The 26,428-nt window shown below is 26.8% G+C and overlaps 2 protein-coding genes across 3 annotated transcripts in view; both read left to right on the forward strand.

The window, feature by feature from the left end:
- The window catches only part of LOC111625839 (neuronal acetylcholine receptor subunit alpha-10-like), a 49,873-nt gene extending 40,925 nt beyond the window's left edge, over positions 1-8,948 (forward strand). Inside the window, exons 1-7 of one of the 2 annotated variants that reach the window (XM_023369081.1) lie at positions 567-708; positions 800-844; positions 1,173-1,282; positions 1,690-1,873; positions 2,265-2,616; positions 7,138-7,322; positions 7,968-8,948. In XM_023369081.1, coding sequence (XP_023224849.1) covers positions 613-708; positions 800-844; positions 1,173-1,282; positions 1,690-1,873; positions 2,265-2,616; positions 7,138-7,322; positions 7,968-8,333 — 1,338 coding nt within the window. In that variant the 5' untranslated portion in view covers positions 567-612 and the 3' untranslated portion in view covers positions 8,334-8,948. Of the gene's footprint in view, positions 1-566; positions 709-799; positions 845-1,172; positions 1,283-1,689; positions 1,874-2,264; positions 2,617-7,137; positions 7,323-7,967 lie in introns of those variants that run through there. The other variant, XM_023369083.1, reaches the window with a different exon arrangement.
- A 14,733-nt stretch (positions 8,949-23,681) lies between these two features.
- On the forward strand, positions 23,682-25,708 carry LOC111625840 (ankyrin-2-like). The gene has a single exon (XM_023369084.1). The coding sequence runs from the start codon at positions 23,795-23,797 to the stop codon at positions 25,571-25,573; it is 1,779 nt and encodes a 592-aa protein (XP_023224852.1). The 5' UTR covers positions 23,682-23,794; the 3' UTR covers positions 25,574-25,708.
- Positions 25,709-26,428: the final 720 nt, after the last annotated feature.

Consider the following 26,428-nt stretch of genomic DNA (forward strand, 5'->3'; position numbering starts at 1 on the left):
ATATATATATATATATAAATTCTACAGAGATTTGAAATTGTTTTATAGATATATTTATATGGCCGAAGGTGTTTCTAAAAATATAACTCGATTTACAAATTGACAGTAGAAGTGACAAATGTAATTATTTTTTTTAAAAAAAAAGAATGAGTTAACCTAATACAATTTAATGTATCTTGGTTGGGATTTTTCTATTTTTTTTTTTTAATTTCTTTTTTTTCTCTCTTTCTCTTAAGTTTTCTTGCAATTTGATAAATTTTCTTATCTAAAAAATCATAAAATTGTATAGTAAAAGTTGTTATTATTTCTGATTATTCTTTTATCTTGAACAAAGTTTAATTTTCGAAAACAGAAAAAAAAATTAAAATTTATAAAATTTAATTTCTTGAATGTCTTTTTGTTAAAATTTCCAAGTTTTGTTGCTATTCCTTTCATCTAAAAGTGGCTTTTCTTTTTCAAAATAAATGTTTTGTTTGTCACTTTTTTTCATATAGAAATGGCAAGTTAGATTTTTAGAAATGAAATTTTTTTTACAATTTATATTTTTTCTATTTTCTTTTAGTTGTTTTCATTCGAAGTGACGAGCAAGAGTATCGTTTGACTCGTTACTTAATGTCAAATTACGATCCGGCCGTCCGACCCTCTCAAAATTCTTCGCAGGCTCTTCGTGTGACCTTTGAACTTGCCCTCCACCAAATCATCGACGTGGTAAGCTGTGAAGATATTTTATTCCTTGTTTTCTTACATAAAAAAAAGCCATAATCCGACATAAACATTTTTATTTTCTACAATAATGTAGGACGAAAGAAACCAGATTTTGACAACAAACTGTTGGCTTACACAAGTGAGTAATAATTAATATAAGATTTTATAATTAATATCTATTCATATTTTAATTTTTTCTGAAAATAATTTATAAATTTTTATCCGTGAATAATAACTAAGTAAAATGACTCAGTTATTGAGGTTTAAAATGGTGTTATTTTCAGGTTCGGATGACATTAAAGTACCGCAAATAATTAATTTATGTATTTTTAAGTATTAAAATAATAGCATACTTCATTTAAAAGGCGTATCTTTAGTTATTTCTGAGTGAAACTACCTGGTTATGGGCGTTCTAAAGTTTAATGATTGCATTATACATTGAAAGTATGTTAACCTATACATTTCAGAAATGGAACGATGTCCATCTTAGGTGGAACACTTCAGACTTTGGAGGTATTAACGTTATTCGCATACCAGTTAATCAAGTTTGGAAACCCGATATTATATTATATAACAAGTAAGTATATATATATATAATAAGTAATATGCTTAATCCAATATAATAACTTTGATAGAACTTAATGAAAAAACTTAAGCAAACAAATTCTTAGGTCTATTAATAAAGATAATCTGTTAAATTAAAAATAAGGAACATTTTAAAATTATTGGTTGGATTTATGGACAACTTAACGCCGATTGGTTAGAAAATTCAAACTAGCTCCTCCTCCTATAATTTCAACAAACCGTCTTTCAGATCGCATAAAATTTTTATAAAGTATTTTCTTACATATTTAACAATAGACCGCTTAAATTTATAATTTCTTAAGTAAAATTTTATCTCTATTATATGCTAAAATTATCATATTTAATAACAGTTTATTGTTTACATTTTATATAAATGGATTTAATTTCCTTAATTTACAGTGCAGATTCGCAGTACAAAACAGCTGTTATTAATACTAATGTGATGATACGTTCCAGTGGAGATGTTATATGGTTATCTCATGGAATTTTTAAAAGTTCTTGCGAAATCGATGTTGAATATTTTCCGTTCGACGTGCAAACGTGCGCCATGAAATTTGCATCTTGGACGTACGATGGTTTTCAGGTGAGTTGATAAAGTACAAAATAAAGATTTTACAAACGAAGAACATCACTTCTGTTATTGATTAACAATAAACAAATTCGGCTTGCTTATCACTAGCATTTATAACTAAACATGCACTTGTTACACGAAATATCCACTCGTACTAAGAGTGCTAATTATCTAAAATGTTCCGATGTTGTTGACAATTTTAATGGATAGCATAATATCACTACTCGCCTTTCGAAACTAATTATTGGTGTCATAGACCTTACAGATACATTGTACCTATTGCGGTGTAATTAAACATCATACAAAATTGACAGCAAAGCACTATTGTAGGATGCATATTATCTTACATTGCTTAACTTCTGAGTAGTTTAAAGTTAATCTAACACTGCTTCTCGTTTTGCAGGTGGAGTTAAATAAGGAAGGTGGGCTAGGTGATCTATCTAGTTACCAAAAAAATGGAGAATTCGAACTGGACGAGTTCACCTACTCGGTTCATCTTCAGAAGTATTCTTGTTGCGAAGAATCTTATCCGGATATAACTTATACTCTAGTATTGCGTAGAAGGCCCATGTTCTACGTCTTTAACTTGATACTACCATGTCTACTCATCAATATCATATCGTTGTTGGCATTCTATATTCCTTCTGAATCGGGTGAGAAGATTACTTTGGGTATCAGTACCTTGCTATCCATTACTGTTTATCTGATGGTAGTCAGAGAAAGCTTACCTCCCACTCAAAAAACACCACTTATAAGTAAGTCAAAAATTTTTATTACTGTTTTACGAGTTTATTTTCATTTTAATGTTTGCGCTAGTATCATAATACTCCGAGTCAATGATAGAGATTATAAGTTTAATTTAAAATATATACCGTATATTATAGAAATTAAAGCAATCAAATTAGTAATTTTATAATTGTATTTTATAGATATATTTATATGGCCGAAGGTGTTTCTAAAAATATAACTCGATTTACAAATTGACAGTAGAAGTGACAAATGTAATTATTTTTTTTTAAAAAAAAGAATGAGTTAACCTAATACAATTTAATGTATCTTGGTTGGGATTTTTCTATTNAAAAAAGAAACTTAAAAATAATTTATAAAAATTAATTGTAAGATAACTCATTTCTTCAGAAATTTATCCGTATTTTTAGAAACGAAGAAGTTTCAACTTTATTTGACCTGTTTTAGATAAAGTAAAACGCCAAGTTATCGAAATTTTTATTAACTTATTTTATTTTTACCCATTCAAGAAACTCGTATCTCTTTTCTAAAAATATTGAATGGAAATTTAAATTTTACTAAACGTACTTTTGATAAATATCTGTCGTAAAATTAAATTTATCAATCCTTAATTTACATTCTTGATATGAAAATTCTAAAACTATTCTGGCAAAATATTCGTGTATTGTTTCTTTATTCACGTCCAATTTATGCAAAGTTATTACAATCTGCCTCTAAGCACAAGTCAAGAAACAATAATGCCTTCATCAATCAAGTTTCTTTAGCTTGCTTCTACTCTTTTTTTTTATTTTTTAAGGTGATGTCACCATTTTCCTCCCCCTACTTTTCTTTTATTATAAAAATAAGCAAATGTAATTATTTTTTTTAAAAAAAAAGAATGAGTTAACCTAATACAATTTAATGTATCTTGGTTGGGATTTTTCTATTTTTTTTTTTTAATTTCTTTTTTTTCTCTCTTTCTCTTAAGTTTTCTTGCAATTTGATAAATTTTCTTATCTAAAAAATCATAAAATTGTATAGTAAAAGTTGTTATTATTTCTGATTATTCTTTTATCTTGAACAAAGTTTAATTTTCGAAAACAGGAAAAAAAATTAAAATTTATAAAATTTAATTTCTTGAATGTCTTTTTGTTAAAATTTCCAAGTTTTGTTGCTATTCCTTTCATCTAAAAGTGGCTTTTCTTTTTCAAAATAAATGTTTTGTTTGTCACTTTTTTTCATATAGAAATGGCAAGTTAGANCTCTTTTTTTTTTATTTTTTAAGGTGATGTCACCATTTTCCTCCCCCTACTTTTCTTTTATTATAAAAATAAGCTGTTTCATCTTAACAATCCTCAGGGAGTTGAAGAACTTAAAAAAAAGAAAAGAAAAATTATTCTATACTAAACGGCAAATAAATATCTGTAAAAATGTTTATCGTGAGAATAAACGTTTTATCTATCCATCTTTCATCATAATATTTTTTTCTTTTTAATATATTTTTTAATTTTCTTCTTAGTAATTTTCTTTAAAGCCTCAAATTTTCGTAAAATGGATCATCATTCATCCATCTTTTAGTCGGGGTTGACAAACGTTAGATTGATATTTCAATTTAAAATCTAAAATCATCGTAACAAAGTATGGAAAATTTATTGATGGTTCTTTAATGTTCATCCAAACACACAAAAAAATGTATCTATACAATATTTAAATGAAGAAAAGATCTTTATATGATGGTATTCCCAGTTACTCATGAAGTACTAGGTTGAAAATAAATTGTCGTTAACCGCTAGTAGCGCTATTACATAAGAACTGGCAACACTTTTTCATATAATTCGAATTCCTTAAAGATCTTAACTAATAGAGTGGACAATCCGTCAATAATTGAGGACAATACAGACGCCATCTTTGTGGGAGTCAGATTACTTAAAGACGTTACTAAAATGTTTAGAAAGTTGTTTCGGAAGAAAATAATAACTCATATATTCATTTTTCCATAGTAAAAAGATATATTGTAATTATTATTATTTTCTTTTATCACAGAAATGGCGATTTCTTCTCAATTTCTTTTATGAGTGAATTAAAATGCTGGAAACAGTTTATTAGTATGAGTTCTTGGACGTGGTTTTTGATAGAAATTCAGAAATTTTAAATAATTTTCTTGATTTTAACCGGTGAATAAGTTATTCTAGATTTGTATTATAAATAACAAGAGGATATTCATTTAATTCGCTTATAAAATTCTCGTATCTATCGGTAATTTTGAAAATGTTAAAAATGTAATGTAAGTGAATACTTTTCTATTATATTGAATACTTCAGAAATGTCTTTTTCTAAGATTTTTATTTCAGATATGTGTAGATAACTCTAGAGAATTCATCTAGCAGAACCTTTCCATTTAGCAGGGTAATCCGAAGATGTTTTATTGTCTTAGACTAGGTTTTATGTAAAAATACATATTTTGAATGTCTACAAAAATAAAAAAGAAACTTAAAAATAATTTATAAAAATTATTCAAAATTATTTTACAAAAATATTATCTGAAAACTCTAATTTCATTTTACTGTTAATAATGGACAGATTTAGGGGGTGTGTAGGCGTATTGCACCTCCTCTCTCAGGGTTTTACCTGAATGTAGCTCAGGTAACAAAAAATTTTGTAATGCGTATTATTTCCTTTTTGCATCCCCTCTAAATACAAAGTATATCTGGATTCTCTATTCATTAATAATAATCTACCTTTTCTCATTTTTCAAAACTTCTCCTTTTGGCATTAAGAAGGCCTTTTTTAATCATATCCATTACTAGTACAGCAGAGTACAGCAATGCAGGAGGCCAGGTGATGGGAGCAGATCAGTCCTGAATATGTCGCATCGACCACCGATAAATAATTCCTGGTTGTTCGTGAGAATTTGTTCCTGGATCTCCAGAAAATAAGCACGTCCATTTTAAGTTACATTTCATTTGATACTGGCGAATAAAACTCGGGTGTACTAATGCACAATATGGTGGCATGCTAATGAGCAAAACATACGAATTGTTATTATTACTGATGATAAATCATATTTAGAAATATAGTAGAGATAAACAGTACAGATTTTTATCTCTTCCAATAAGATTTCTAGGCGGTACTATCGCCACAATAAATAATGTGAATTCGGAAATCACATGATAGCTTAAGACCTTTGTGGTTATATCTTTAAAACATTTTATATATTATAGTGTTACTAGTTCAGTATTATGTAAAAAAACTTCATACATATCGTAAATAATACGTAAAAAGTCACTTACCTGATACAGCTTAATTTAAGAGATATACAGCAGGCCTTTTAATAATGATTTCTTATGAACTCCACGAGGTCATAGAGTTTAAGAATAGTTCTAGTTATCAAAGTATTTTCAAATATATGTAATTCCTATTATTGTTATTATTAAATTTCCGTTTGTGTTTTCTCATTTTAGAACTATCGAAGCAGGTTTACACAGCTGGCAATTTGCAAGAAGCGATAAGAAACCCTGTAAAATTGGTGTTATTTTATCGCAGTCGCTATCACTCGCTTCTTGCAATTTATTGCCGTATTACTCGCTGGATATAATTATATTCACCCATCCACTCGATATAAAAAAATGTATAAAAAATAAACAGAAGACGATTCGCACATGTATGAAAATGGAGAATAAACAAAAGTAAAAATATTTTTAATTCAAATTTTTATTTAGTTAACAATGTATTGGTACGATATTTCCTTAAAATTCTAACATCACTGATGTATTTTTATTTTTGGTTCTTTCCGCCTTATGGGCCCTAAGAGGGACTTTTTCTATACCCATCGTGGGTTCGGCCAGATCCACAATGGAGGAGATCAGATAGTGAGGAACGAGGCCCGAAATATCCAGGGCATATTTAGCTTGGTTTGAAGGGTTACAGTAACGGAACCATGGGAAATCAGCAAAGGAGGATATTGCGGGAGGATTTTCTATGAGAACTAGCCCCTGTTTAGGTGTTAGACACGTGTAGAAAACACGAAAATTCTACACGGCCATCTTGTTAATCTGTTGCAAACCCATGACCAACAACCATGTTTGGTTTTATTTGTATAAGGCAACGCGATACATGGGCGATCTGCCGAGGGAAAAATGCATCCTAAGAGGTCTTTTATGGGAAGCTGGCCCTATATAGGTGTTATTAACGTGAAGAAAACCCGGAAAACTCCACGTTGGCGAGACGCGAATCCACGACCAACTATCACTATTCAGTGGTTTTATCCACTCGATTATTAATGGGCAGATCCTTCCATAAAAATTACAGATATTTTTTGCCCTCCTGGATTCGATTCCGGGTCCTCCAAAGCAGTAAGCTGACGTCCAAATCGCCTCAGCAGTGCAATCGTCTGACATTATTGAGTTACCTTCATTCACTGCAAGCAATAAATTACAAGCATCTGAACTTTTTCACGTAAAATAAAGCATCCAATTTTTATTAGGTTCAATAGTAAAACTCCTAAAATCATTAAGAGTTTATATTAAAGAAGTAATTTTGAAATTTTTCAGGCTTATATTATGCAGTTACGATGTGTTTGGTAGCATTTGCAACAATCTTCTCGGCCTTGACGCTAAATGTGCATCACAGAGGAAAGAGGGGGATCGAGGTACCAAAGTTGGTTAGAAAAATGGTCTTAGGTTGTCTTGCCCGCATGGTGTTTATTAATTGCTCTGCGAAACATCGAGACAGCAAGGTAAGACCGCGTGTTAAAATATGTATATAAATGACTTCGACAGGTTCAAAAACCTGTTGTCAATCTTTTATAAATTCAATTAAGAGCGGGCATTCACCTGAAACAATTTTAGAAGCAAAATTGATATAAGAGAAGGGGAAAATTTGCATATTGTCGCGAGACGTACCTCAGGCAAGAAGCCGTTGTTTGCAACTTACTGTAAATTAATTAAACTTTTGCTTTGTTTAAATTCTACTAAAATTCTTGGAAATATTACAATTCCGCGGCGATAATATATCCGGAAATATCAAAATTCCTGAATTCTTTATTAATGAAAATGCATGATTATTATTGCTATCGCTTAAAGGCTATTGAATTGTTGATGATTTAAGTAATGATTTTAAGCATCAAAAGGAAATTAATAAAATTAACTCGGATAAAACAGTTTGTAGTAGTATATAATGTTAAATATATTAAATTTTAGCCATAACTTAACTCATTTAATAAAGAGATAACCGTACTTTGCTTCATTTTTTAATGGCTCGTATATCATGTTCACATAAAGAAAACCGATAACGAAATTAGTTTTAATAAAGTTATTAAGAGAAAACTTTGCATTAAACGTTGACCGAAATTATATTAATTTTTTAAAATTTTATTTTACAGCACAAGGAACCGAGCAAAGGTTATCCTCAGGAACAATTAAGCAAAGATGATAAAATCGAGTTAGATCATATCGAACATTATAGTTTTTCACCAAGATTAAGACATCGTAAGGAAATGGCTGCCAGTGCAGGTGGTGACGTAATGGCCGACGAATTCGAACGACAATTCTTAAGAGTTTTGAATAAAGTGTACGAGACGATAGAGAAGAATGAAATGAGAATTGCTGAACAAGAACGTCGTGATGCTATCAAAAGCGAATGGCAACAGATTGCCTTAGTGTGCGATCGCCTACTTTTAGCTGTATTTTTATTAGCAACAGTTACATCTACATTTTTGATTCTTTTCTCTTCACCTCATGGACCATAAAACTTGTACACACCAGTTGTACGTTTGTAATATTTGTGTATCGTATCATGCACACTTGCGAACAGCACTAGATGAATTAGGATATATACCTGTGTTTGCACTACGAAGATAAATAACAAGTTGCTGATGAAGATGATGATGATGTTGTAACAATCTTTTCTACCAGCAGAAGAAGAAAAATAAGCAAAACTGCTCAAAAACAATTTTTATTTCATTTTTCTTTTTAAATATAAACTGAAGTACGACATCATCGAGAAGCGAAGTGACTGATGCACGACAGGGATTTTTCCCTAAATGGGATGTTGTTATATGTATTAAATTCAGTTTTTTAGAAAATGTTATTTTTTCTGTTTGTATCTTATACAACATCAACCATTTTGATGGGAGTTTGAATACAAAATTTGCTCTTTCGTTATAAGTTGTTTGTGTTTTATTGTACTTTTCTATCGACACTACGCTAATATCGTTAGAGTCAGAGCTAATATCTTAAATTTTAATAATTTTTAAATTAAAAAAATAATAATAATAATAAAACCTAACAGTAGTGGCTTGCGTTAAACCGATATAAAATCGATAGAAAGTGCTGGTTAATTTTCACTCGTGTTCTTTCGTGGTTTATCGATTGTCAATATTTTCATAAATTAAAATTCGAGTAATTAAGCTTAACTAATATTTAAATTTTATGGCCACACCAGTCGAAATTCATGAATATAAATGAATTAAAATGTTTAAATTATTTATAAACTCCGGTCGTGTTTTAAAGATAAAGAAATCTTTGAGAGAAAAGAAAACACACAAGAAAATAAAAAAAAAATCGGATGGTTGTTATTTGTAACAAATGTAAGATCTTACATCTAGACCAAAGTAATCGTATTGTTACGCGGAGTGGTCCATACATCAATGAACAAGTTCAACTGAAGGAAAATTAGTTTTCTGAACCGAATCGTGGAACACACAATCCAGGTGTGTGTAGTCGATAACGGTTTTCTGAGTTACCATGACAACTGACGTCATTTCCTGTACACTACTTTAAACTTCCGGTTGCTGTTGCAACCACCAAAAGCATTTTCCGATAGATCATTTTGTTGAATGTAAAATTGCATTTTTTTTTCCCTCTTCCAAATCGGGAACGTTTCCTCCGAGGACAAGAAGACAAGTGATGCTGCTGATAGGTCTTCCTTGATTTTCTGTTGATCGAAATTTATTCATATAATAAAATGATTTTTTATTTTTTTATCGTCCATTCCTATGGCATTAAATTTTTCTCGATTGAAATGATTTAATGCATCTATACTCAAAACGCTTAGAGGGAAACAATTTTGAGAAATTTCCTGGCTTACAAACTATGCTACCGATATGAAAAATAGGAGAATTTTCTTCTGAAAGTTCGCTAATGGTTAAAATTTGCATAAAAATAGTATTTTTGGTGTTTAGGGTATTTTTTTTTTAATTCAATAACTTTCGTGTTAAAAGTAAACCCCGCCTGTAAAGAACAATATTATTGTCGTGATTACGAGAAAATTGTGTTAAATTACAGATATAAAAAACAACTTTACATCGTATGTATATGATAATTTTGATAATTTATTGCAAATGCAGTATTTATGTATTTACTGTAGTGATTGCATACACTACAGTAAATACAAGAAATTCGTAAAAGCAATGCGAATATTACAAATAAATTAATAAAAGAGTTAATTACGAAGAAAATGCAACTTCTATAATGGAGTAAATTAAAGATATCATTTTCAAAATGTTACTCCATGCTAATATATCTGCAATACTGTAATTGGCATTACTGAATTCTATCAATACACTTAATTATGCTTTTAAAATTTGTTACTGAACTCTTACTGTTAACAAAATTCTTATATGAGAATGTGCATTGAGCTTTAAACAAGAGAAAACAAAACCTTGTCAATATAACCATATATTTTGAAAGTTTACATTATTCTAATGAGTTTAAAACATGAAAATTCTATTAAAAAAAAATTCAAACAAATGATCATTTTTATAATATTTTCAGTAAAATAAAACGAGTATCTAAATTTAGCTTCCGTAAAAAATAAGTAATGCATTATACAACACAAAAGATTCGTGAGGTTCTTTATTGAAGAATGTGGATTTTCTTCAACCAATTTTTCATATCTTAAGTAATTTGCATATTACTCAAGACACGAAAATGAAAGACGTATAACGTGCTACTTATCTACTCTCTTCATAAATGTAAAATATTTTATTAAATTTCACTATTCAACTTTGCTAATGGATCGTTAGGGATAATTCGTTAAAGATACGTTGGGTCTCCTTTATTTATAACATTAAATCTTTCACATCAAATTATGAATGAACCTATACTGAAAATATAATACAAATTTCTGTTACTAGATGAAGCGTGTAAAATATTTTCATAGCCAAAAATTTGCACGAAACTTAATAAATGAATATTTAAGGTTTTAATTTTAAAGATATTTTATGAAATTTTTACAAAAAATATAATTATAAGATACGATCGAGTTGAAAAGTATTGTTGATTTTATACAGGAGATTATTCAGAATGTAATTTACTTGTATTAATTGTTTGAAAAGAATTCGAGAGTTTAAAAAAAAATAGGAAAAATTTTTTTTTCTTTTTAGAAATGAAATTTTAAATATAGTTTCGATAGATCAAAGCGTTTCGAATTTAACTAGAATAAAAGAATAAAGACAAGGATTGTAAAATAAGAAAAAAGTAACGGGAGAGTAATTAAAGTCGAACATTTTCGATGATGATGTTCGTTACTACGGTAACAGCACACGATTCATCAAATATCTTTAGATTCTTTCGGGATTTCGAACGTCGTAATGAGTTTGTAATAATGTTAAGATGATATAAGATGATCTCTCTTAACCTTCTTTATATTTTCCTTATTTTAATAAAATGAATATGGTTCTAATTTAAATTTTAGGCGATTATTCTTCTTTACTATTGATCTATAAATATATTGATATGCGAAGATGCTGAGTAAATTTAGAGAACACGAAGAGAGTTAACGTCATTAAAACTCCATTAGAAAATTCCATGAATAGTAAAGTTCAAGTTAAAAGTAACATCAAATTTTGAAAATTGAGAATATAATTTTTTTTTTTTTTTAATTTTATAAATGTACTCCATTAATATTCATATTATCCTTTATACTTTAAACAGAAGCATTAGTGATAATATTACGGATGGAGTTTGTTGCATAGATTTTAGTTCGTTTCAACTTATGCATTTGTACTGTACAAGTGTTTTATATATAAGTAAAGCGACTTTGAAAATATAACAGTGATATATCTTAGGATATTTCTTTACACATGTGCGAAATAACATAAAGTTCCATTGCTTGAATACATTAACGTCTACCAATGCAAATATCCATCTCGTTATCTGATAGAAATAACACTATTTAATGCAATTTAAATTTATAAATCTGCATTAAAAACGAATAAACTTATACATTTTAAACAATTATATTAATTTTCTAAGTGCATTCACTTTGATAATCCTCGAAGTTATATGATCAGACATATGTTTGCAATTGTTATATCTGAAGAGAAGGATTTGCCATCTTCTATTCGGTGATACAACGTCTCCAGTGTGACGTATAACTCAGAGATTCTCTTTGTTCTCTATTCACAAAGTGATCAACTTGTCACTCGATAAATGAACGATTTGCTCATCCTCATAGGGTTAATACGTCAAAGCTCCTCAAGCAAAATTTATACAAAAGTAGATATAAAATTTATTAAAGCGTAACTTGATTGTTTACAACTATAAATATTTCAAGTTTTAAACATAATTAATTAATTAATTAAATTCTCTTATTTTCGAGTTGTAAAAACTAGTTAATGACCATTAAATTTAGATAGAAGCTATATTTTACATAATTAAATGTAATCTACTGTATTACTTTATCAATATTAAAGAGAAACGTATGTATATTTTCAATGTTATCGTGCAAAATTGCATATTCCATGGTACAGTCGTGGAATACAATTAAATAAAATAATATTGCAATGTTTAACGTACTAATAAAGTAACATTAGTGAGCAATATTTGCTCATAATATCGTATTATCAAACAAATCTAATGAAGTATTATTTGCAAAATATGGGTCTATATCACAAAGTTAATTAGAACAAATCACATCATGAATAATACACGATATTTAGTATTATCGCACACAATAAACAAGTTAATTTTATATATCATTCAATTGTTTCTACATTAAAACATATATCAACTAATCCAAATAACGAATAAATAATTAAAACATATAAATTAATTCAGTGTTTATAACAGAACGAATAAAAAAATAGATTCGATAGTCAATTCTTTCAAATATAATACCTTTAGAAAAAGACTTTTTTACTCGACGAAAATCTTCTATTTTTATTGAACATCATTATTTATTCGAAAGTAGAACAGCAATACTTAATAAAAAAGAATATCTCCATATTTCCATTAACTCTCTACACTATTTTCATATAGGCTATATATATATACAGGTTTTTTTAAAATATTTTTTTGCTGTAAGAACAGGTGCAAAACGGGAGACAATTAAGAGACACATATATAGGCTGGAACGACAATAAAAATTTTTTATGACACTTTCCCGAAAACATTTTCCATTCGTCATTTTTCATCCCCTTCAAATTTCATCCATTCTCCTATCCTTTTGTATCTTTTTAAAAGAGTCCAATTGTGAAGAGATACATTTTAATCTCTGAATAGAACAATTATTATTATTATTACTTTCGATATATTTTATTATTTTTTACAATTGATATTAATATTTTTTTAAATATTATATAAAAATATTTTTAAACAATTCTTTGAAAAATCTAACCTCCCCCTCCCCAAAAAAACACTAAATTATTGCATGATAAATAATAGAATAATAGAAAAAATATTATATTTTTCTTATTCTAAATCTAGAATTTTTATAGATTTAAAATTTATCTGCGTGAGATATATATTTTAGTGTTTTTATATAACATTTGGTATTTAATTTAATATTTAAATGTATTAAAAAGTATTAAAAAGTAAAAGAAAATAAAAGAAAAACTGTTTAGCCTATAATTTATCTTAAAAATTAAATTCGAATTTTTTTCTTATTAAAATTTCATAATTTTATATGTATATTAATAAAAATTTTGACATTTTCATTTAAATTTAAAATTAATTTTACTATATTTTTTTTACATATCAATTTNAAAAAAAAAAAAAAAAAAAAAAAAAAAAAAAAAAAAAAAAAAAAAAAAAAAAAAAAAAAAAAAAAAAAAAAAAAAAAAAAAAAAAAAAAAAAAAAAAAAAAAAAAAAAAAAAAAAAAAAAAAAAAAAAAAAAAAAAAAAAAAAAAAAAAAAAAAAAAAAAAAAAAAAAAAAAAAAAAAAAAAAAAAAAAAAAAAAAAAAAAAAAAAAAAAAAAAAAAAAAAAAAAAAAAAAAAAAAAAAAAAAAAAAAAAAAAAAAAAAAAAAAAAAAAAAAAAAAAAAAAAAAAAAAAAAAAAAAAAAAAAAAAAAAAAAAAAAAAAAAAAAAAAAAAAAAAAAAAAAAAAAAAAAAAAAAAAAAAAAAAAAAAAAAAAAAAAAAAAAAAAAAAAAAAAAAAAAAAAAAAAAAAAAAAAAAAAAAAAAAAAAAAAAAAAAAAAAAAAAAAAAAAAAAAAAAAAAAAAAAAAAAAAAAAAAAAAAAAAAAAAAAAAAAAAAAAAAAAAAAAAAAAAAAAAAAAAAAAAAAAAAAAAAAAAAAAAAAAAAAAAAAAAAAAAAAAAAAAAAAAAAAAAAAAAAAAAAAAAAAAAAAAAAAAAAAAAAAAAAAAAAAAAAAAAAAAAAAAAAAAAAAAAAAAAAAAAAAAAAAAAAAAAAAAAAAAAAAAAAAAAAAAAAAAAAAAAAAAAAAAAAAAAAAAAAAAAAAAAAAAAAAAAAAAAAAAAAAAAAAAAAAAAAAAAAAAAAAAAAAAAAAAAAAAAAAAAAAAAAAAAAAAAAAAAAAAAAAAAAAAAAAAAAAAAAAAAAAAAAAAAAAAAAAAAAAAAAAAAAAAAAAAAAAAAAAAAAAAAAAAAAAAAAAAAAAAAAAAAAAAAAAAAAAAAAAAAAAAAAAAAAAAAAAAAAAAAAAAAAAAAAAAAAAAAAAAAAAAAAAAAAAAAAAAAAAAAAAAAAAAAAAAAAAAAAAAAAAAAAAAAAAAAAAAAAAAAAAAAAAAAAAAAAAAAAAAAAAAAAAAAAAAAAAAAAAAAAAAAAAAAAAAAAAAAAAAAAAAAAAAAAAAAAAAAAAAAAAAAAAAAAAAAAAAAAAAAAAAAAAAAAAAAAAAAAAAAAAAAAAAAAAAAAAAAAAAAAAAAAAAAAAAAAAAAAAAAAAAAAAAAAAAAAAAAAAAAAAAAAAAAAAAAAAAAAAAAAAAAAAAAAAAAAAAAAAAAAAAAAAAAAAAAAAAAAAAAAAAAAAAAAAAAAAAAAAAAAAAAAAAAAAAAAAAAAAAAAAAAAAAAAAAAAAAAAAAAAAAAAAAAAAAAAAAAAAAAAAAAAAAAAAAAAAAAAAAAAAAAAAAAAAAAAAAAAAAAAAAAAAAAAAAAAAAAAAAAAAAAAAAAAAAAAAAAAAAAAAAAAAAAAAAAAAAAAAAAAAAAAAAAAAAAAAAAAAAAAAAAGAAGAAGAAGAAGAAGAAGAGGCAATCGAGTTTTTCGATGAAAAGAATGGAAATTAATTCAATTAAAACGAATAAAAATTTAATTAAATAATTGATCTCCATTATTATTTACTTTATATATTAAAAAAAACATAATATATATTTTTTTGCCATTTAACAATTAATTATTCTCTGATAAATAAATATTATTTGGCAAACAAACATTTTCCTTGATGACAATTTTAATAGATTTGTTTGCTTAAAATATTAAGCAAAAAATAAAACAAAAAAACGCTTTTTTTAATTAAAAAATTGAAGAAAATATCGATGCCAAGATATATTTGTAAGAGTTATTAACCTGGTTTCTATCCAAAATAATATCTGCAATTTTTTATAGTTTAAAATAATGAAAAAGATTGAGATATATGGTTACTGGCAATGAATAAAAATACATTTTTTTTTTCTTTTGTTAGTATTATACAATGCCATATTTCTTTCTAATAGTTTGAAGTGTGTTTCGTGTGGCACATCATTAAAGCCATTGTCATTCATATTGAAATCTCTAGTTATATATTATGTAATATTTTATATACCATCCCCTACAACTGTATTATTTGTTCCATAGATGAAAATATATGTAAACATATAAAACTATCGATTTATGAAATTAAGATATTCATAGAAAATTATTAAATTTCATAATTGGTACAACATAATTATGTTATTTACCGGATAGTAAAGCGTACAGATAGCAAATTTACAATTGACTAATGAAGAGTAAATATGGAAACGGTCATCCATTACATGGAATGAATTTAATTTAATGAAGTTATTCATATACTAAGATACTTTATTAAATTTAATATTAAAATATCGTCTTAATTTATGATTAAGTTTATATTTACGAGTTTACGACACGCATTAGTTACATAGAAATCACTCCGGAATCGACTCTACTGAAGAACCAGAGATGCCAAGGAAAGGACAAGTTAAACGTTTACAGGAACGTTTTTTATTTTATTTTATTTTAAATTTAATTATTTAAATATTTTATAAATGCCTACATTCTTTAAAACGATTTACTTGGAAGGAAGAAGAATAAGGAAAAAAAATTCTTGACTACAGCAAATTGTATCTGAACCATTGAACTAGAATCTTTAACTTAAGTAGTATTCTTTTTCTTATCCGATTACTTAGAAATACTTTAGAGCTTATAAAATGCGTTTGCATTAGAAAGAAATTTTCGCAACTATTTTTTATTATTATATTTTTTTCCATAGATAAGAGTTATTGTCAGGTTTTATAATGTTTAGCGAAGGGAGGACGTTGGCGAAAGTCATCAACAGCTGCAAACGATTTTTCAAGTTCCCATACACAACAACTTAAAAAGATTTTCGCAAACGTAGTTTTAGAAAAGCATAAATATATCGACATACACAACCAATTTTTTATATTTATATATATATAAATATTTGTCTGTATAAATCTTTTATTTATATTTTCTTTAAGAAGAATGAGAGGATAAGTTGTGGATTTATGGCAGAAATTTAGCGTAAATTTGGTGTAAAAAAAAAAAATACAGTATAAAAGACGTAACTAGTGAATTATATGTTTCAAAATTCGTTTTTATTTTGGGTCAGAATTTAATTTAAAGATTTTATAACCTCTGGTCTATGGTAATCGCATTTAACTTCAACTGTTCTCGTTTGCTCGATATTGTCTTCTAGAGTCAAATAACTTCTTTAGATTATTATTTAAAATGTACAAGAAGTAAGAAATGCCTTACAAATGCAGGTAGAGTGGAACCATTGGAATTTGCAGTCGGTCTGTAGCCTTCCTCTGACAGATATCATGTTGTACGGCTGGAGAGGAATTTAATATTTCTGGAATGCGTGGGGCATGTTGAACCATACATCAAAATTCTGCCAGTTGTATAAGTGATCGTTAGATTTAACTTCATTAAAAATTTATAAATAATAATTATTTAAATATATTTCGATATTTTTGAGAATTTCTTTAAAAAATTGCGCTTATTCCTCGTACATAAACAAACATTTCGTATCCAGAAATGCAGTGTGTACTCGAATGATGTATTGTATATTTGTATTAAATGAAAATATTTCTAGAAATAAAGCTATTTTGGCTAATTCTAGAAGAAATAAACGTGAAATTCTTTTAAAGAATTGCTAACGGAATTTGATGGCAAGTGAAGAAGTAAAGAATCCAGATATTTCTGATCAAAGACTTCCGAATGTTTGACGGTTGTCTTTCAAAGAAACACAAGAAAAAAGGCAACAAATACAAACTACACGTCACTCTTGTAATATTTTTTTTAAACACAAAGGATCAAAAAAAACCACACAACCATCTTTATATGTAAGATACTTCGATAAACAAAAAGATGGAAGAAAAAAACTAACCTTACGAGAATTGTATCATGACAAAAGTATTTTTTTAAATATTATAAATATTAATTTAATGTTTTAATTAATATTCGAAAGTGTTTTTTTTCTAATGAAAACTTTTTGAATTTTAAAGTGTCGCTATTGTAAACTAATATTTCTGTTTAATTGGCTGAGTTTATGACGGGCATAAACTAGAATTTCATTACAACGAAGGAACATTCATAACTACCTTACTCATTAATTTCCTTATATTTTACTGTTTGCCCGCGGTTGTGGTTCTTGCTGAAAAGATAATTTTTTTTTTTCAAAAATATTCAAAAGTAGATTTGCTCTCCTTTAAAAGAATTTATCCTCTACATTTATGAATTCGAGATGCTTTTATTCCTTACAAATTGAAAGCTTTTGGTTTCAAATTCTTTTCTGTCTTTCTCCTCTTTTCTATAAACGTATAAACTTTGTTTATTCTTTGTATATAGCTACTGAAACTTCCATTTTGTAGCAACTATTTTTATTGTTGTTTCTATAACTTCTGCCCTAGACTTAAACAATAAATCTAATATTTACCACGTAGAAATAAAGCTAATTTCACAAACTTTTACTGTTTATTTTTTAACCGTTTCTGAATTGATTTAAATAGTTTTTAATATAAAAAAAATAGTTATTTTTATGTTTAAATATAGAAAAACTACACTTTATTCTATCCATAACTGTATTTAATTAGCATATAGATATTTAAATTGATATTTTATATCTGTAAACTAAGCTAATTTCTTGCCTCTATACTTACTAAAATAGCTTAATTTTCTACACAAATTTATGCAATATTTAATCAATTTTTCAACACGAAACTAATCTAACTCTTCGATTATATTAAATACACGTTTTAAATAATAAAATAAACATTTTTCTATATTTTTATTCGAGATAAATTGGAGAAATCCGATAAATAAACAAATATATGAAGATAACCCCGCGTGTTTCTCTTCTAAATTATTTATATTTTACATTTTCAATGCTACTTTTGATAGCGGTTACCATAAAACTTTAATATAATCAAGTTAAAGTTTTATATATGCATTCTTTTAAGTTTTTAAGATGAAAAATTGATGGAAGGATAATAACATCACGGTAGAAAGAAACTCAGTTGTAGTCTGCGAATATTATTGGAAAAGATTTATTTAAGATCGATATCTTCTCTGAAGATGCATATTCAATAGACCTAGTTCCAAATTTCGTTACAACATTCTTTGATCAATTTTATTCCTCGAAGGCTACTCAGAATCATATTAAAAGAAGACCCGTTCTTATGGCTCTATTGTACGTGTAGCCTACTTTTCTTTTTTTTTTCTATGGAATCTAAAGTACAATAAAGTCAATTTCTCATCTTTTTTACATTATTATTTGATTTTCAATAAGTTAATTATATCGTAAGAAGTGTACGTAACTTCAATGCCATTATTCCTCTCGTTGTAGAGTCGTTCCAGTTTAATTTTTATAGCTGTAATCAGTAATATTATACTGCTAATTTCGGTTAACGTTGAGTTAATGCACTAGACAGTCGAGAAATTATGAAAAAAATGACAATTAAGTTACGCAATGTCTAGCATTGTGAGTAACAGATGCCATGATGACCAGGTTAAGGTTTATGTGGAGAAAGTAGTGATATTATACCATATACTAGTGTCAACTATCTCATAACTATCTCTTCGCTATTTTATGACCTAATTTCTGGCCTTATCTAACTGGAAACTTCATAGTTTTCATCATAATGAGCTATTTCAAAGGCTAGATTCATTGTTAAAAAATTATTATTGCATTTTTCATTCGCCTTTCTTAAAAAAATATTTTTAAAATTTTACTTAAAAATTAGCATTTTTAATGTTTTAAAAACAAAAAAATAATAATAAAGTTTTTCACTCGAAGATTGTTAAAGAAAAACTTAAAATAAGAGCAGCAATTTGGAGCTACAAACAATCAAATTACACGATAAAAAAAACATTGAAAAATACGATTAAAAAAATAATTTAATTTGATATTTACTGTAGACGATATTACAAATAGAAGGAAGATTATTTATGTTTTCAATTTCCTAACAATAGCAGTCTATCAAAGGAGAAATCTGATACAACATCAATAACGAAGTTTCTTGCAGTGGTAGAAGTGGTGCAGTTGATAGTTGAGGTGTTCATCTATCATTCGGACAGAAGTAATAGGTGAAGATAACAGTTGAATGGTCTCTATATCCATAGACAGCAGAAAATAGGACAGGTGACGTAATCAATAATGACTGAATAACACTTATAAACAGAGTTATCACATTCCTTGGAGGAAATATTTATATATCCATAAATAGTTTATTCTGACCTGTAATTTTTCCGCAGAGTGTTAAAAAAAATATATATATATATATCTGCTAAGTGGTAATTTTGGTATCGACGAAACTCGATCCGTGATATAAAGAAACTATGATTTTTCTCGAAAGAATTCCAAAAAAATAATTTTGGAACTTCTCACAACGTCTTAATCGCGTGCATTCTTGAAGTTTAAAGAACCAGGCATTAAATTAAATCTAGTTTTTTGACGTTATAATGATACTTAAGCGTTGTTTCTTTTCAAAAATCGACTATATTTTCTCGTAATCTAACCGTACTTATATCTGAAATTTAGAATTTTTAATGTTAAATATAGTAAATGTAAGAGTTATGGTAAAGATTTCTCATCCTTCCTCCATTTTTTCTTCTACTTCTTTCAAAATGGAGGATGTTACTGCAGAGTTTTAAAATGGAATAAAATAAATTATAATGATTCTAATTATCTTATCAAGGCTTTTTATATAATAAAAATGAAAATCGAATAACTTAATTAAGTAATTAAGGTAATTAATGCATTAAAAAATGCGTTGTATTGTTATAAAACAAGTAAAATAGAGTCATTAAAAGTCCGTTAATTAATAATAATTTAAAGTTTTTCTCATAAAAAATTTAAGAAAAATGACGAAATTTCCATTTTTTTATAACTTGATTTAATAACATTTGAATAGTTAAATAATATATAAAATATTTTATTAAAAATACTTAAAAATTAGCATTCAGTTCATCAAGAATATTAGCTTAAAGAAACAATATTTTAAATCAATTTGGAGGGAGAAAAATAATTGCAAATTCCTATCACGACTTTTAAACAATTGCCATTTACTAAAGTAAAGAATTTTATATAGCCATTAGAGAATAGCATAGTTATAAATCACCTTTAAAGTACGAAAAGGATACATAAACAAAATTTAACAATAACGAGATTCTCTAAGGCTTTACAACTTGACATACGCATTTTCTCTTTAAAAAATAATGATGATCAAGCGTTATGATTACATATTTCTCTCGATAATTACGGAAAATGACAAGTATGATATATAAAATGTTCAAAAGCATCAGGTAAGCGATCAAAATAAGAGAATGTTATCTTCATAACGCGACAAGAGACATCTAAGCATTTCAAACATCGCACGGATGCAGTTGCCATGGCAACTACACGATCCCAGATATATCTTTAGAAGTTTGTTTGTAATTATGCTTCTGTGCCATATGACGTTTATTTAAAAGCATTCCAATCTATTTCTAACTTTTATTTATCAAAATAAATCTATTATTTATAAAATTAACATCCCTAAAGAGTTAGAACAAATTATTTTACGTGTTAATCACAAATTTAATTCTTTTATCGCTAAAAGTAGAGAATATTTAGGTAAATTTTATTCTTATATTATTATCATTTGTAAGTTATATAAGGAAATATATATATGAGGTTGGCCCTCCTAGATAGGATAGAGCACTCTGTTATTGTCTATATGAATCATAGACGGTAGGACATTTGTTCCGTCATTTCTCTGGTTTTCCTGATAGAAATAGCACCGCCATTTGCACATCTCTATATCATTTTAGTAGAGGTAGTGTGACTGGTGTGATGTTTCTTCAATTTTCCAACACACAGAACTTTCGACTCTTAGATCATGCTTTGTGGGGAGGGTGACGAATGATTTTCAAACGTGGACAGTAATTTGTTTTGTCCTAGAATTTCTCTACAAGGTAACGTGTTTACCGAAATCATTTTACGTTTAGAATAGTAAAAAAACTTTTACTTATTTAATTTTAAACTACTAGATTATTTAGAAAGCATTAAGAATTCTAGAAAATAAAATTTTACTGTAAAAAAAAATTAGTTTTCTTTTTTTTTTTAAATTCACCGGAGAAACTGATACATAATGAACCTTATATTGATCAGTTGTAAATGAATTTGTACACGTTTAGAGATTCTTAACGAGTAAGAATATTTAAAAATTTAATCTATCTAAGCTATTTTTTTTAGAAAAAAAATGATCAAAAACCAATTATTTTCATCATCTAAATAACGGGTTACATTATACATAATGAAAATTAAAAATAAAAAAGAAAAGGAAATTCAAAGATGGCCTCGGGTTTTACTTAGGTAATTGGTTGTTATTTATTTTCTTTCTTTTTTTTTATAAATATTCCTCCGACTAGACCAAATTTTTAAAGTTTTAAATTATTAAAAATCGAATATTTTATTTATAAAAATTGTCAAATTTCAATATGAAAATTATATATTTTAATATAGGAAGTGCTATTAATTGTAATGAGCAAAATCAATTAACTGACAATTTCACATTCCAATTTAGTTACAAGCAACTGGTAAGTAGATAGAATATAAATTTTATGTATAATTATAATTAATTAGAAATTTACTCGATTGTAAATTCTATTAAAGCGAAACAAAAGGCATTCTTAACCTATTTGATATTATATTTAAACCCCTTTCAACCGTTGAAACTATAACATTGATCAAATAAAATTCTCTCTGTTACGCAAACTGAAACTGTATTCGACTGATTCAAGCATTAAATAATGCTTTAAAATCCATTAAAACTTTCGTAAAATAAATAAAAATTTACCTGAATATGAAGTTTAGTACACGCACCAGACATTTAAAAACAAAAAAAGAAATCAAGATCTTTGTAAGATAAATATATTTTACGCCATTCGATAACACGCATTACAAGTGGATTAACACTAGTAGGCCCTAGGCATAGATTATTGGGGCCCCTTGCATAATTTTACATTATAAAGTCTATTTATTTACCAATTATGATACGATTTCAACTGTAAAATTGCTTTATTTTATTTATTTATTTACAATTTCGGGCCTCCCCCGTAAAAGGGGCCTCTAGGCATGAACCAGTAGGCAATTCGGTATTTCATACAACACTTCGAGTGAAGAATTTAACAAAAAAAAAAATTTATATTCTGTAAAGAACCAATCAAGATATTGAACTTATTTGAAATTCAAATTATTGTTTTCAATTTTACACTAGAAGTTGCATTTAGTCAGATAAAAAAGTAAAATATATATATATATATATTTATTTAATTTTATAAATAAAAGTTATAAATGAAGAGAAATAATAAGAAAAATCAAAAAAGTAATAACATTTTTCTAATTTATAAGAAATAAAAAGCTAATAATTCACGAAAATCGTGTGTTTGTTTGAAAAAGTTTTAGTAGAAGTTGGTTAATTTTTTGGAACATCCATCAATTTCGATTGGTAAAATGCCACGAGAAACAGCTTAAGCTTGTTTACTACAAGTCCTTCTACTTCCACAACTAGACTAACATTAGCCAACATTATGTGATGGAGTTAGCATTAACCATCTGCGTGCACCGACCATTATTGGTTAGACCTTTCACGTCGAGTTTCTTAGACAAAAATATCACCAAATTTTATATGATTTACTTTATATCTAACATCAAATATTCCATGAATAATAAGCAGTAAGAATTTTATTTTATTTTATTTTATTTTATTTTTTTTCAAAATTGGTTCAAAGGCAATGACATTCTGTATTCAAATTCAAAGATGGAGCAGCATTTGGCATGAAATTTTTTAAATAAAAAATTATTTAATATGTAAAATTTAATTATAATTAGTTTATTTAAAAAGTTAAAGTGAATATTTTCGTTGTTAATTATTTTAAACTAATTTATTTCTTTATTTATTATTTTTTTTCGAACGTTTTTACTTTTGAAAATTGCTAAAAAGATAAGAAAATGGCGACTTTGTTCTGATCATGTCGCCATCTTTTGGTGTGTATCGATAATATTATTCTATAAAATATTTTTGAAAGATTTAACAATTTAAAACATTTAAATTATTTAATATATTTTAAAAAGTCGTTTAAAATATTTATTTCTTTTTAATTTAATTAATAAAACAATCGCTTTATATTGTTGATGAATTAAGCATTTTTAGTTTAAATTATTACGAAATTACGATTCAGTTTGTTGTGGAAACTTTCTTAACGTTATTCATTGACTGTACATTAAATTCTTGGCAGCATCTGCATTGAAAATGTCAGAGGAAATCGTAGAAAATATTAAAATTTTTTCAGATAATTCATTAGATAATGCTGAAATGGACGAAATTCTCGAGAATGACGAGAAAAACGAAGTCTACACACAAACTGAAGAAACTAGCATCGATGATGAACAAATGGTATTTCCAGAATATCAATTTGCATGCAAAAAACATAAGCTAACCCAATTCCCCCCTGAAGAAATCAAAGTAAATGTATCAGATAGCGACCATAAGGTAGCATTACTTCACCAAGCCATTAAGAAAAATAATGTTGATCTAGTAAGAGAGCTGTTAGATTCGGGAGTAGATCCCGATGCTCAAGATATTTCTACTGGTAAGCTTCCATTAATTGAAGCTACTAATAAAGGATACTCTAATATTGTTAAAGCCTTGCTGATTGCTCACGCCGATGTTAACCGCACAAATATTCAGGGTACGACGGCACTTCACGTGTCTGTAGATGCGAAAAATTTCAACAAAGAAATTCCTCAACTGTTCCTCGAGAGAAGGTATGCCAATTATAATATTCAAGATAAAGTACAGCAGAATACCCCATTGCATATATTGGCACGCTTAGTCGTTTCTATGAAGCATTCGAAACAGGAAACGATGCTGGATTTACTAGAAGATATGATCCCGCGTTGTGACTTAAATTTGAAGAATAAAAACGGAAATACCGCATTGCATATTCTGGCTCAAGGGAAAAGAGATGATGAGGATGCTGTTAGAATCTTTCTGAATAGAAAACCTGATATAAATTCTCAGAATCAACTCGGAGAAACACCATTGGCTACCGCTATCGATCACGGGAATTTGAAGATGGCCTCGATCATCTTGGATCACGATGTCGACTTAACAATTAGAGACAGATGCGAATATACTTTCCTACATTACGCTGCTAAAAAGAATGCGCCAAAAATTGTAAAAAAATTGTTGGAAAAGGGAGCTGATCCGAATGCTCAAGATCCCTACGGAGACACTGCTTTGCATATTGCAGCTGGAAGAGGATTTCACGAAGTAGTCTCTGAGCTGATCCAGAATCCCAATATAGAACTCGATAAACAGAACGAAGGTGGATATACTCCCTTGTTATGTGCAGTCGACAGTGGATTCCTGAAAGTAGTGAAGATAATGATCGAAGCTGGATGCGATCGTAATATAAAATCGAGAGATACAAATAAAACTATTATGGATATAGCGGAAGAACAAACAAAAAGAAACAAAAAAGATATATATAATTATTTAAAATCCTTGGAGAAAAAAGATTCTGAACATGAATCTAGTGTTGTTACTTCGTCTGAGTTGATTTCTGAACATGTATCAGTAACTAGAGCTGAGGCCCATACACCGAAGGAAGTATTGGATATTTTCTCGCCAGAAGATAAATTAGGTGCGATTTCACCACAAGATGAATTCGAGAAAGAAATAACTGTCGCAACTCCAGAGGATAAATCGGATATTATTTCACCAAAAGACGTATCTGGAGTTAGCACACCAAAAGAAACACTAGAACCACTCTTACAGACGGAAAAATCTGGTGAAAGCACTCCAAGGAAAAGTTTTGGCATTAGTTCACCAAAGGATAAATCCGGTGCTGCTTCACCAAAGGATAAATCCGGTGCTGCTTCACCAAAGGATAAATCTAGTGTTGCTTCACCAAAGGATAAATCCGGTGCTGCTTCACCAAAGGATAAATCCGGTGCTGCTTCGCCAAAGGATAAATCTAGTGTTGCTTCACCAAAGGATAAATGGTGCTGCTTCACCAAAGGATAAATCTAGTGTTGCTTCACCAAAATATAAATCCGGTGCTGCTTCACCAAAGGATAAATCTGGTGTTAGTTCACCAATAGCTAAATCAGGTGTTAGTTCACCAATAGATAAGTCAGGTGCTGCTGAGGCTGCTATACTAACAGAAAAGTCTGACGCTAGTAGTTTAAAATCCATTCCCCAAATCATCACACCAAAAGATAAATCTGGCACAGCTACACCGATAATGAAATCTGGTACTAGCAGTCCAAAAGACACAACTGGTATCATTACACCTAAAGATATTGCCGATATCTCAATACCAGAAGGTAAATCGGATACCACAACACTAGCAATAAAATCTGACACTATCTTTCTGGAAGATCTTTCCGACAAAGATGAACCACAGGATAAATCAGAGGATGAAACAAGGGTAGAAAAATCCGGTGCTAGTACTCCAAAGGATATTATCGAGCAAATCAGCTCCACCATAGATGTTCCCAGCATGGAGATAACTAAAGAAATATCTGATACAAACACTCCCATACGTGGATCTCGTGATGATTCAGGAAAAATCATTTCTGAAAATTGGGTGCCAATTGATTTCGAAACCGAAACTGTTCGACTTACTTCAGATATAGAGAAAGACGAAGAAGAATCAAGAGATGTAGAAGCAGAAAAAGAGCACGAAGATGAGAATATGCCAGAATAGAGACTTAATAAAATATTCGTACACGCATATTACTAATAAATTATATATATAACAATTATTAAAATTATAATAAGATAAATGCTATTCTAATTTCAGTAGATTCAAAATTATGATTTTAAATAAATTGTATGTTAATAATTTAAATTTTGAAAATTTTATATATATATATA

Source organism: Centruroides sculpturatus, unplaced genomic scaffold (genome assembly GCF_000671375.1).
Source record: "Centruroides sculpturatus isolate CEXI.00-Female unplaced genomic scaffold, Cexi_2.0 scaffold267, whole genome shotgun sequence".
NCBI lineage: Eukaryota > Metazoa > Arthropoda > Arachnida > Scorpiones > Buthidae > Centruroides > Centruroides sculpturatus.

Bases quoted from the DNA above. Each gene is read 5' to 3' on its own strand.
- LOC111625840 (XM_023369084.1), top strand. From the start codon at position 23,795: ATGTCAGAGGAAATCGTAGAAAATATTAAAATTTTTTCAGATAATTCA.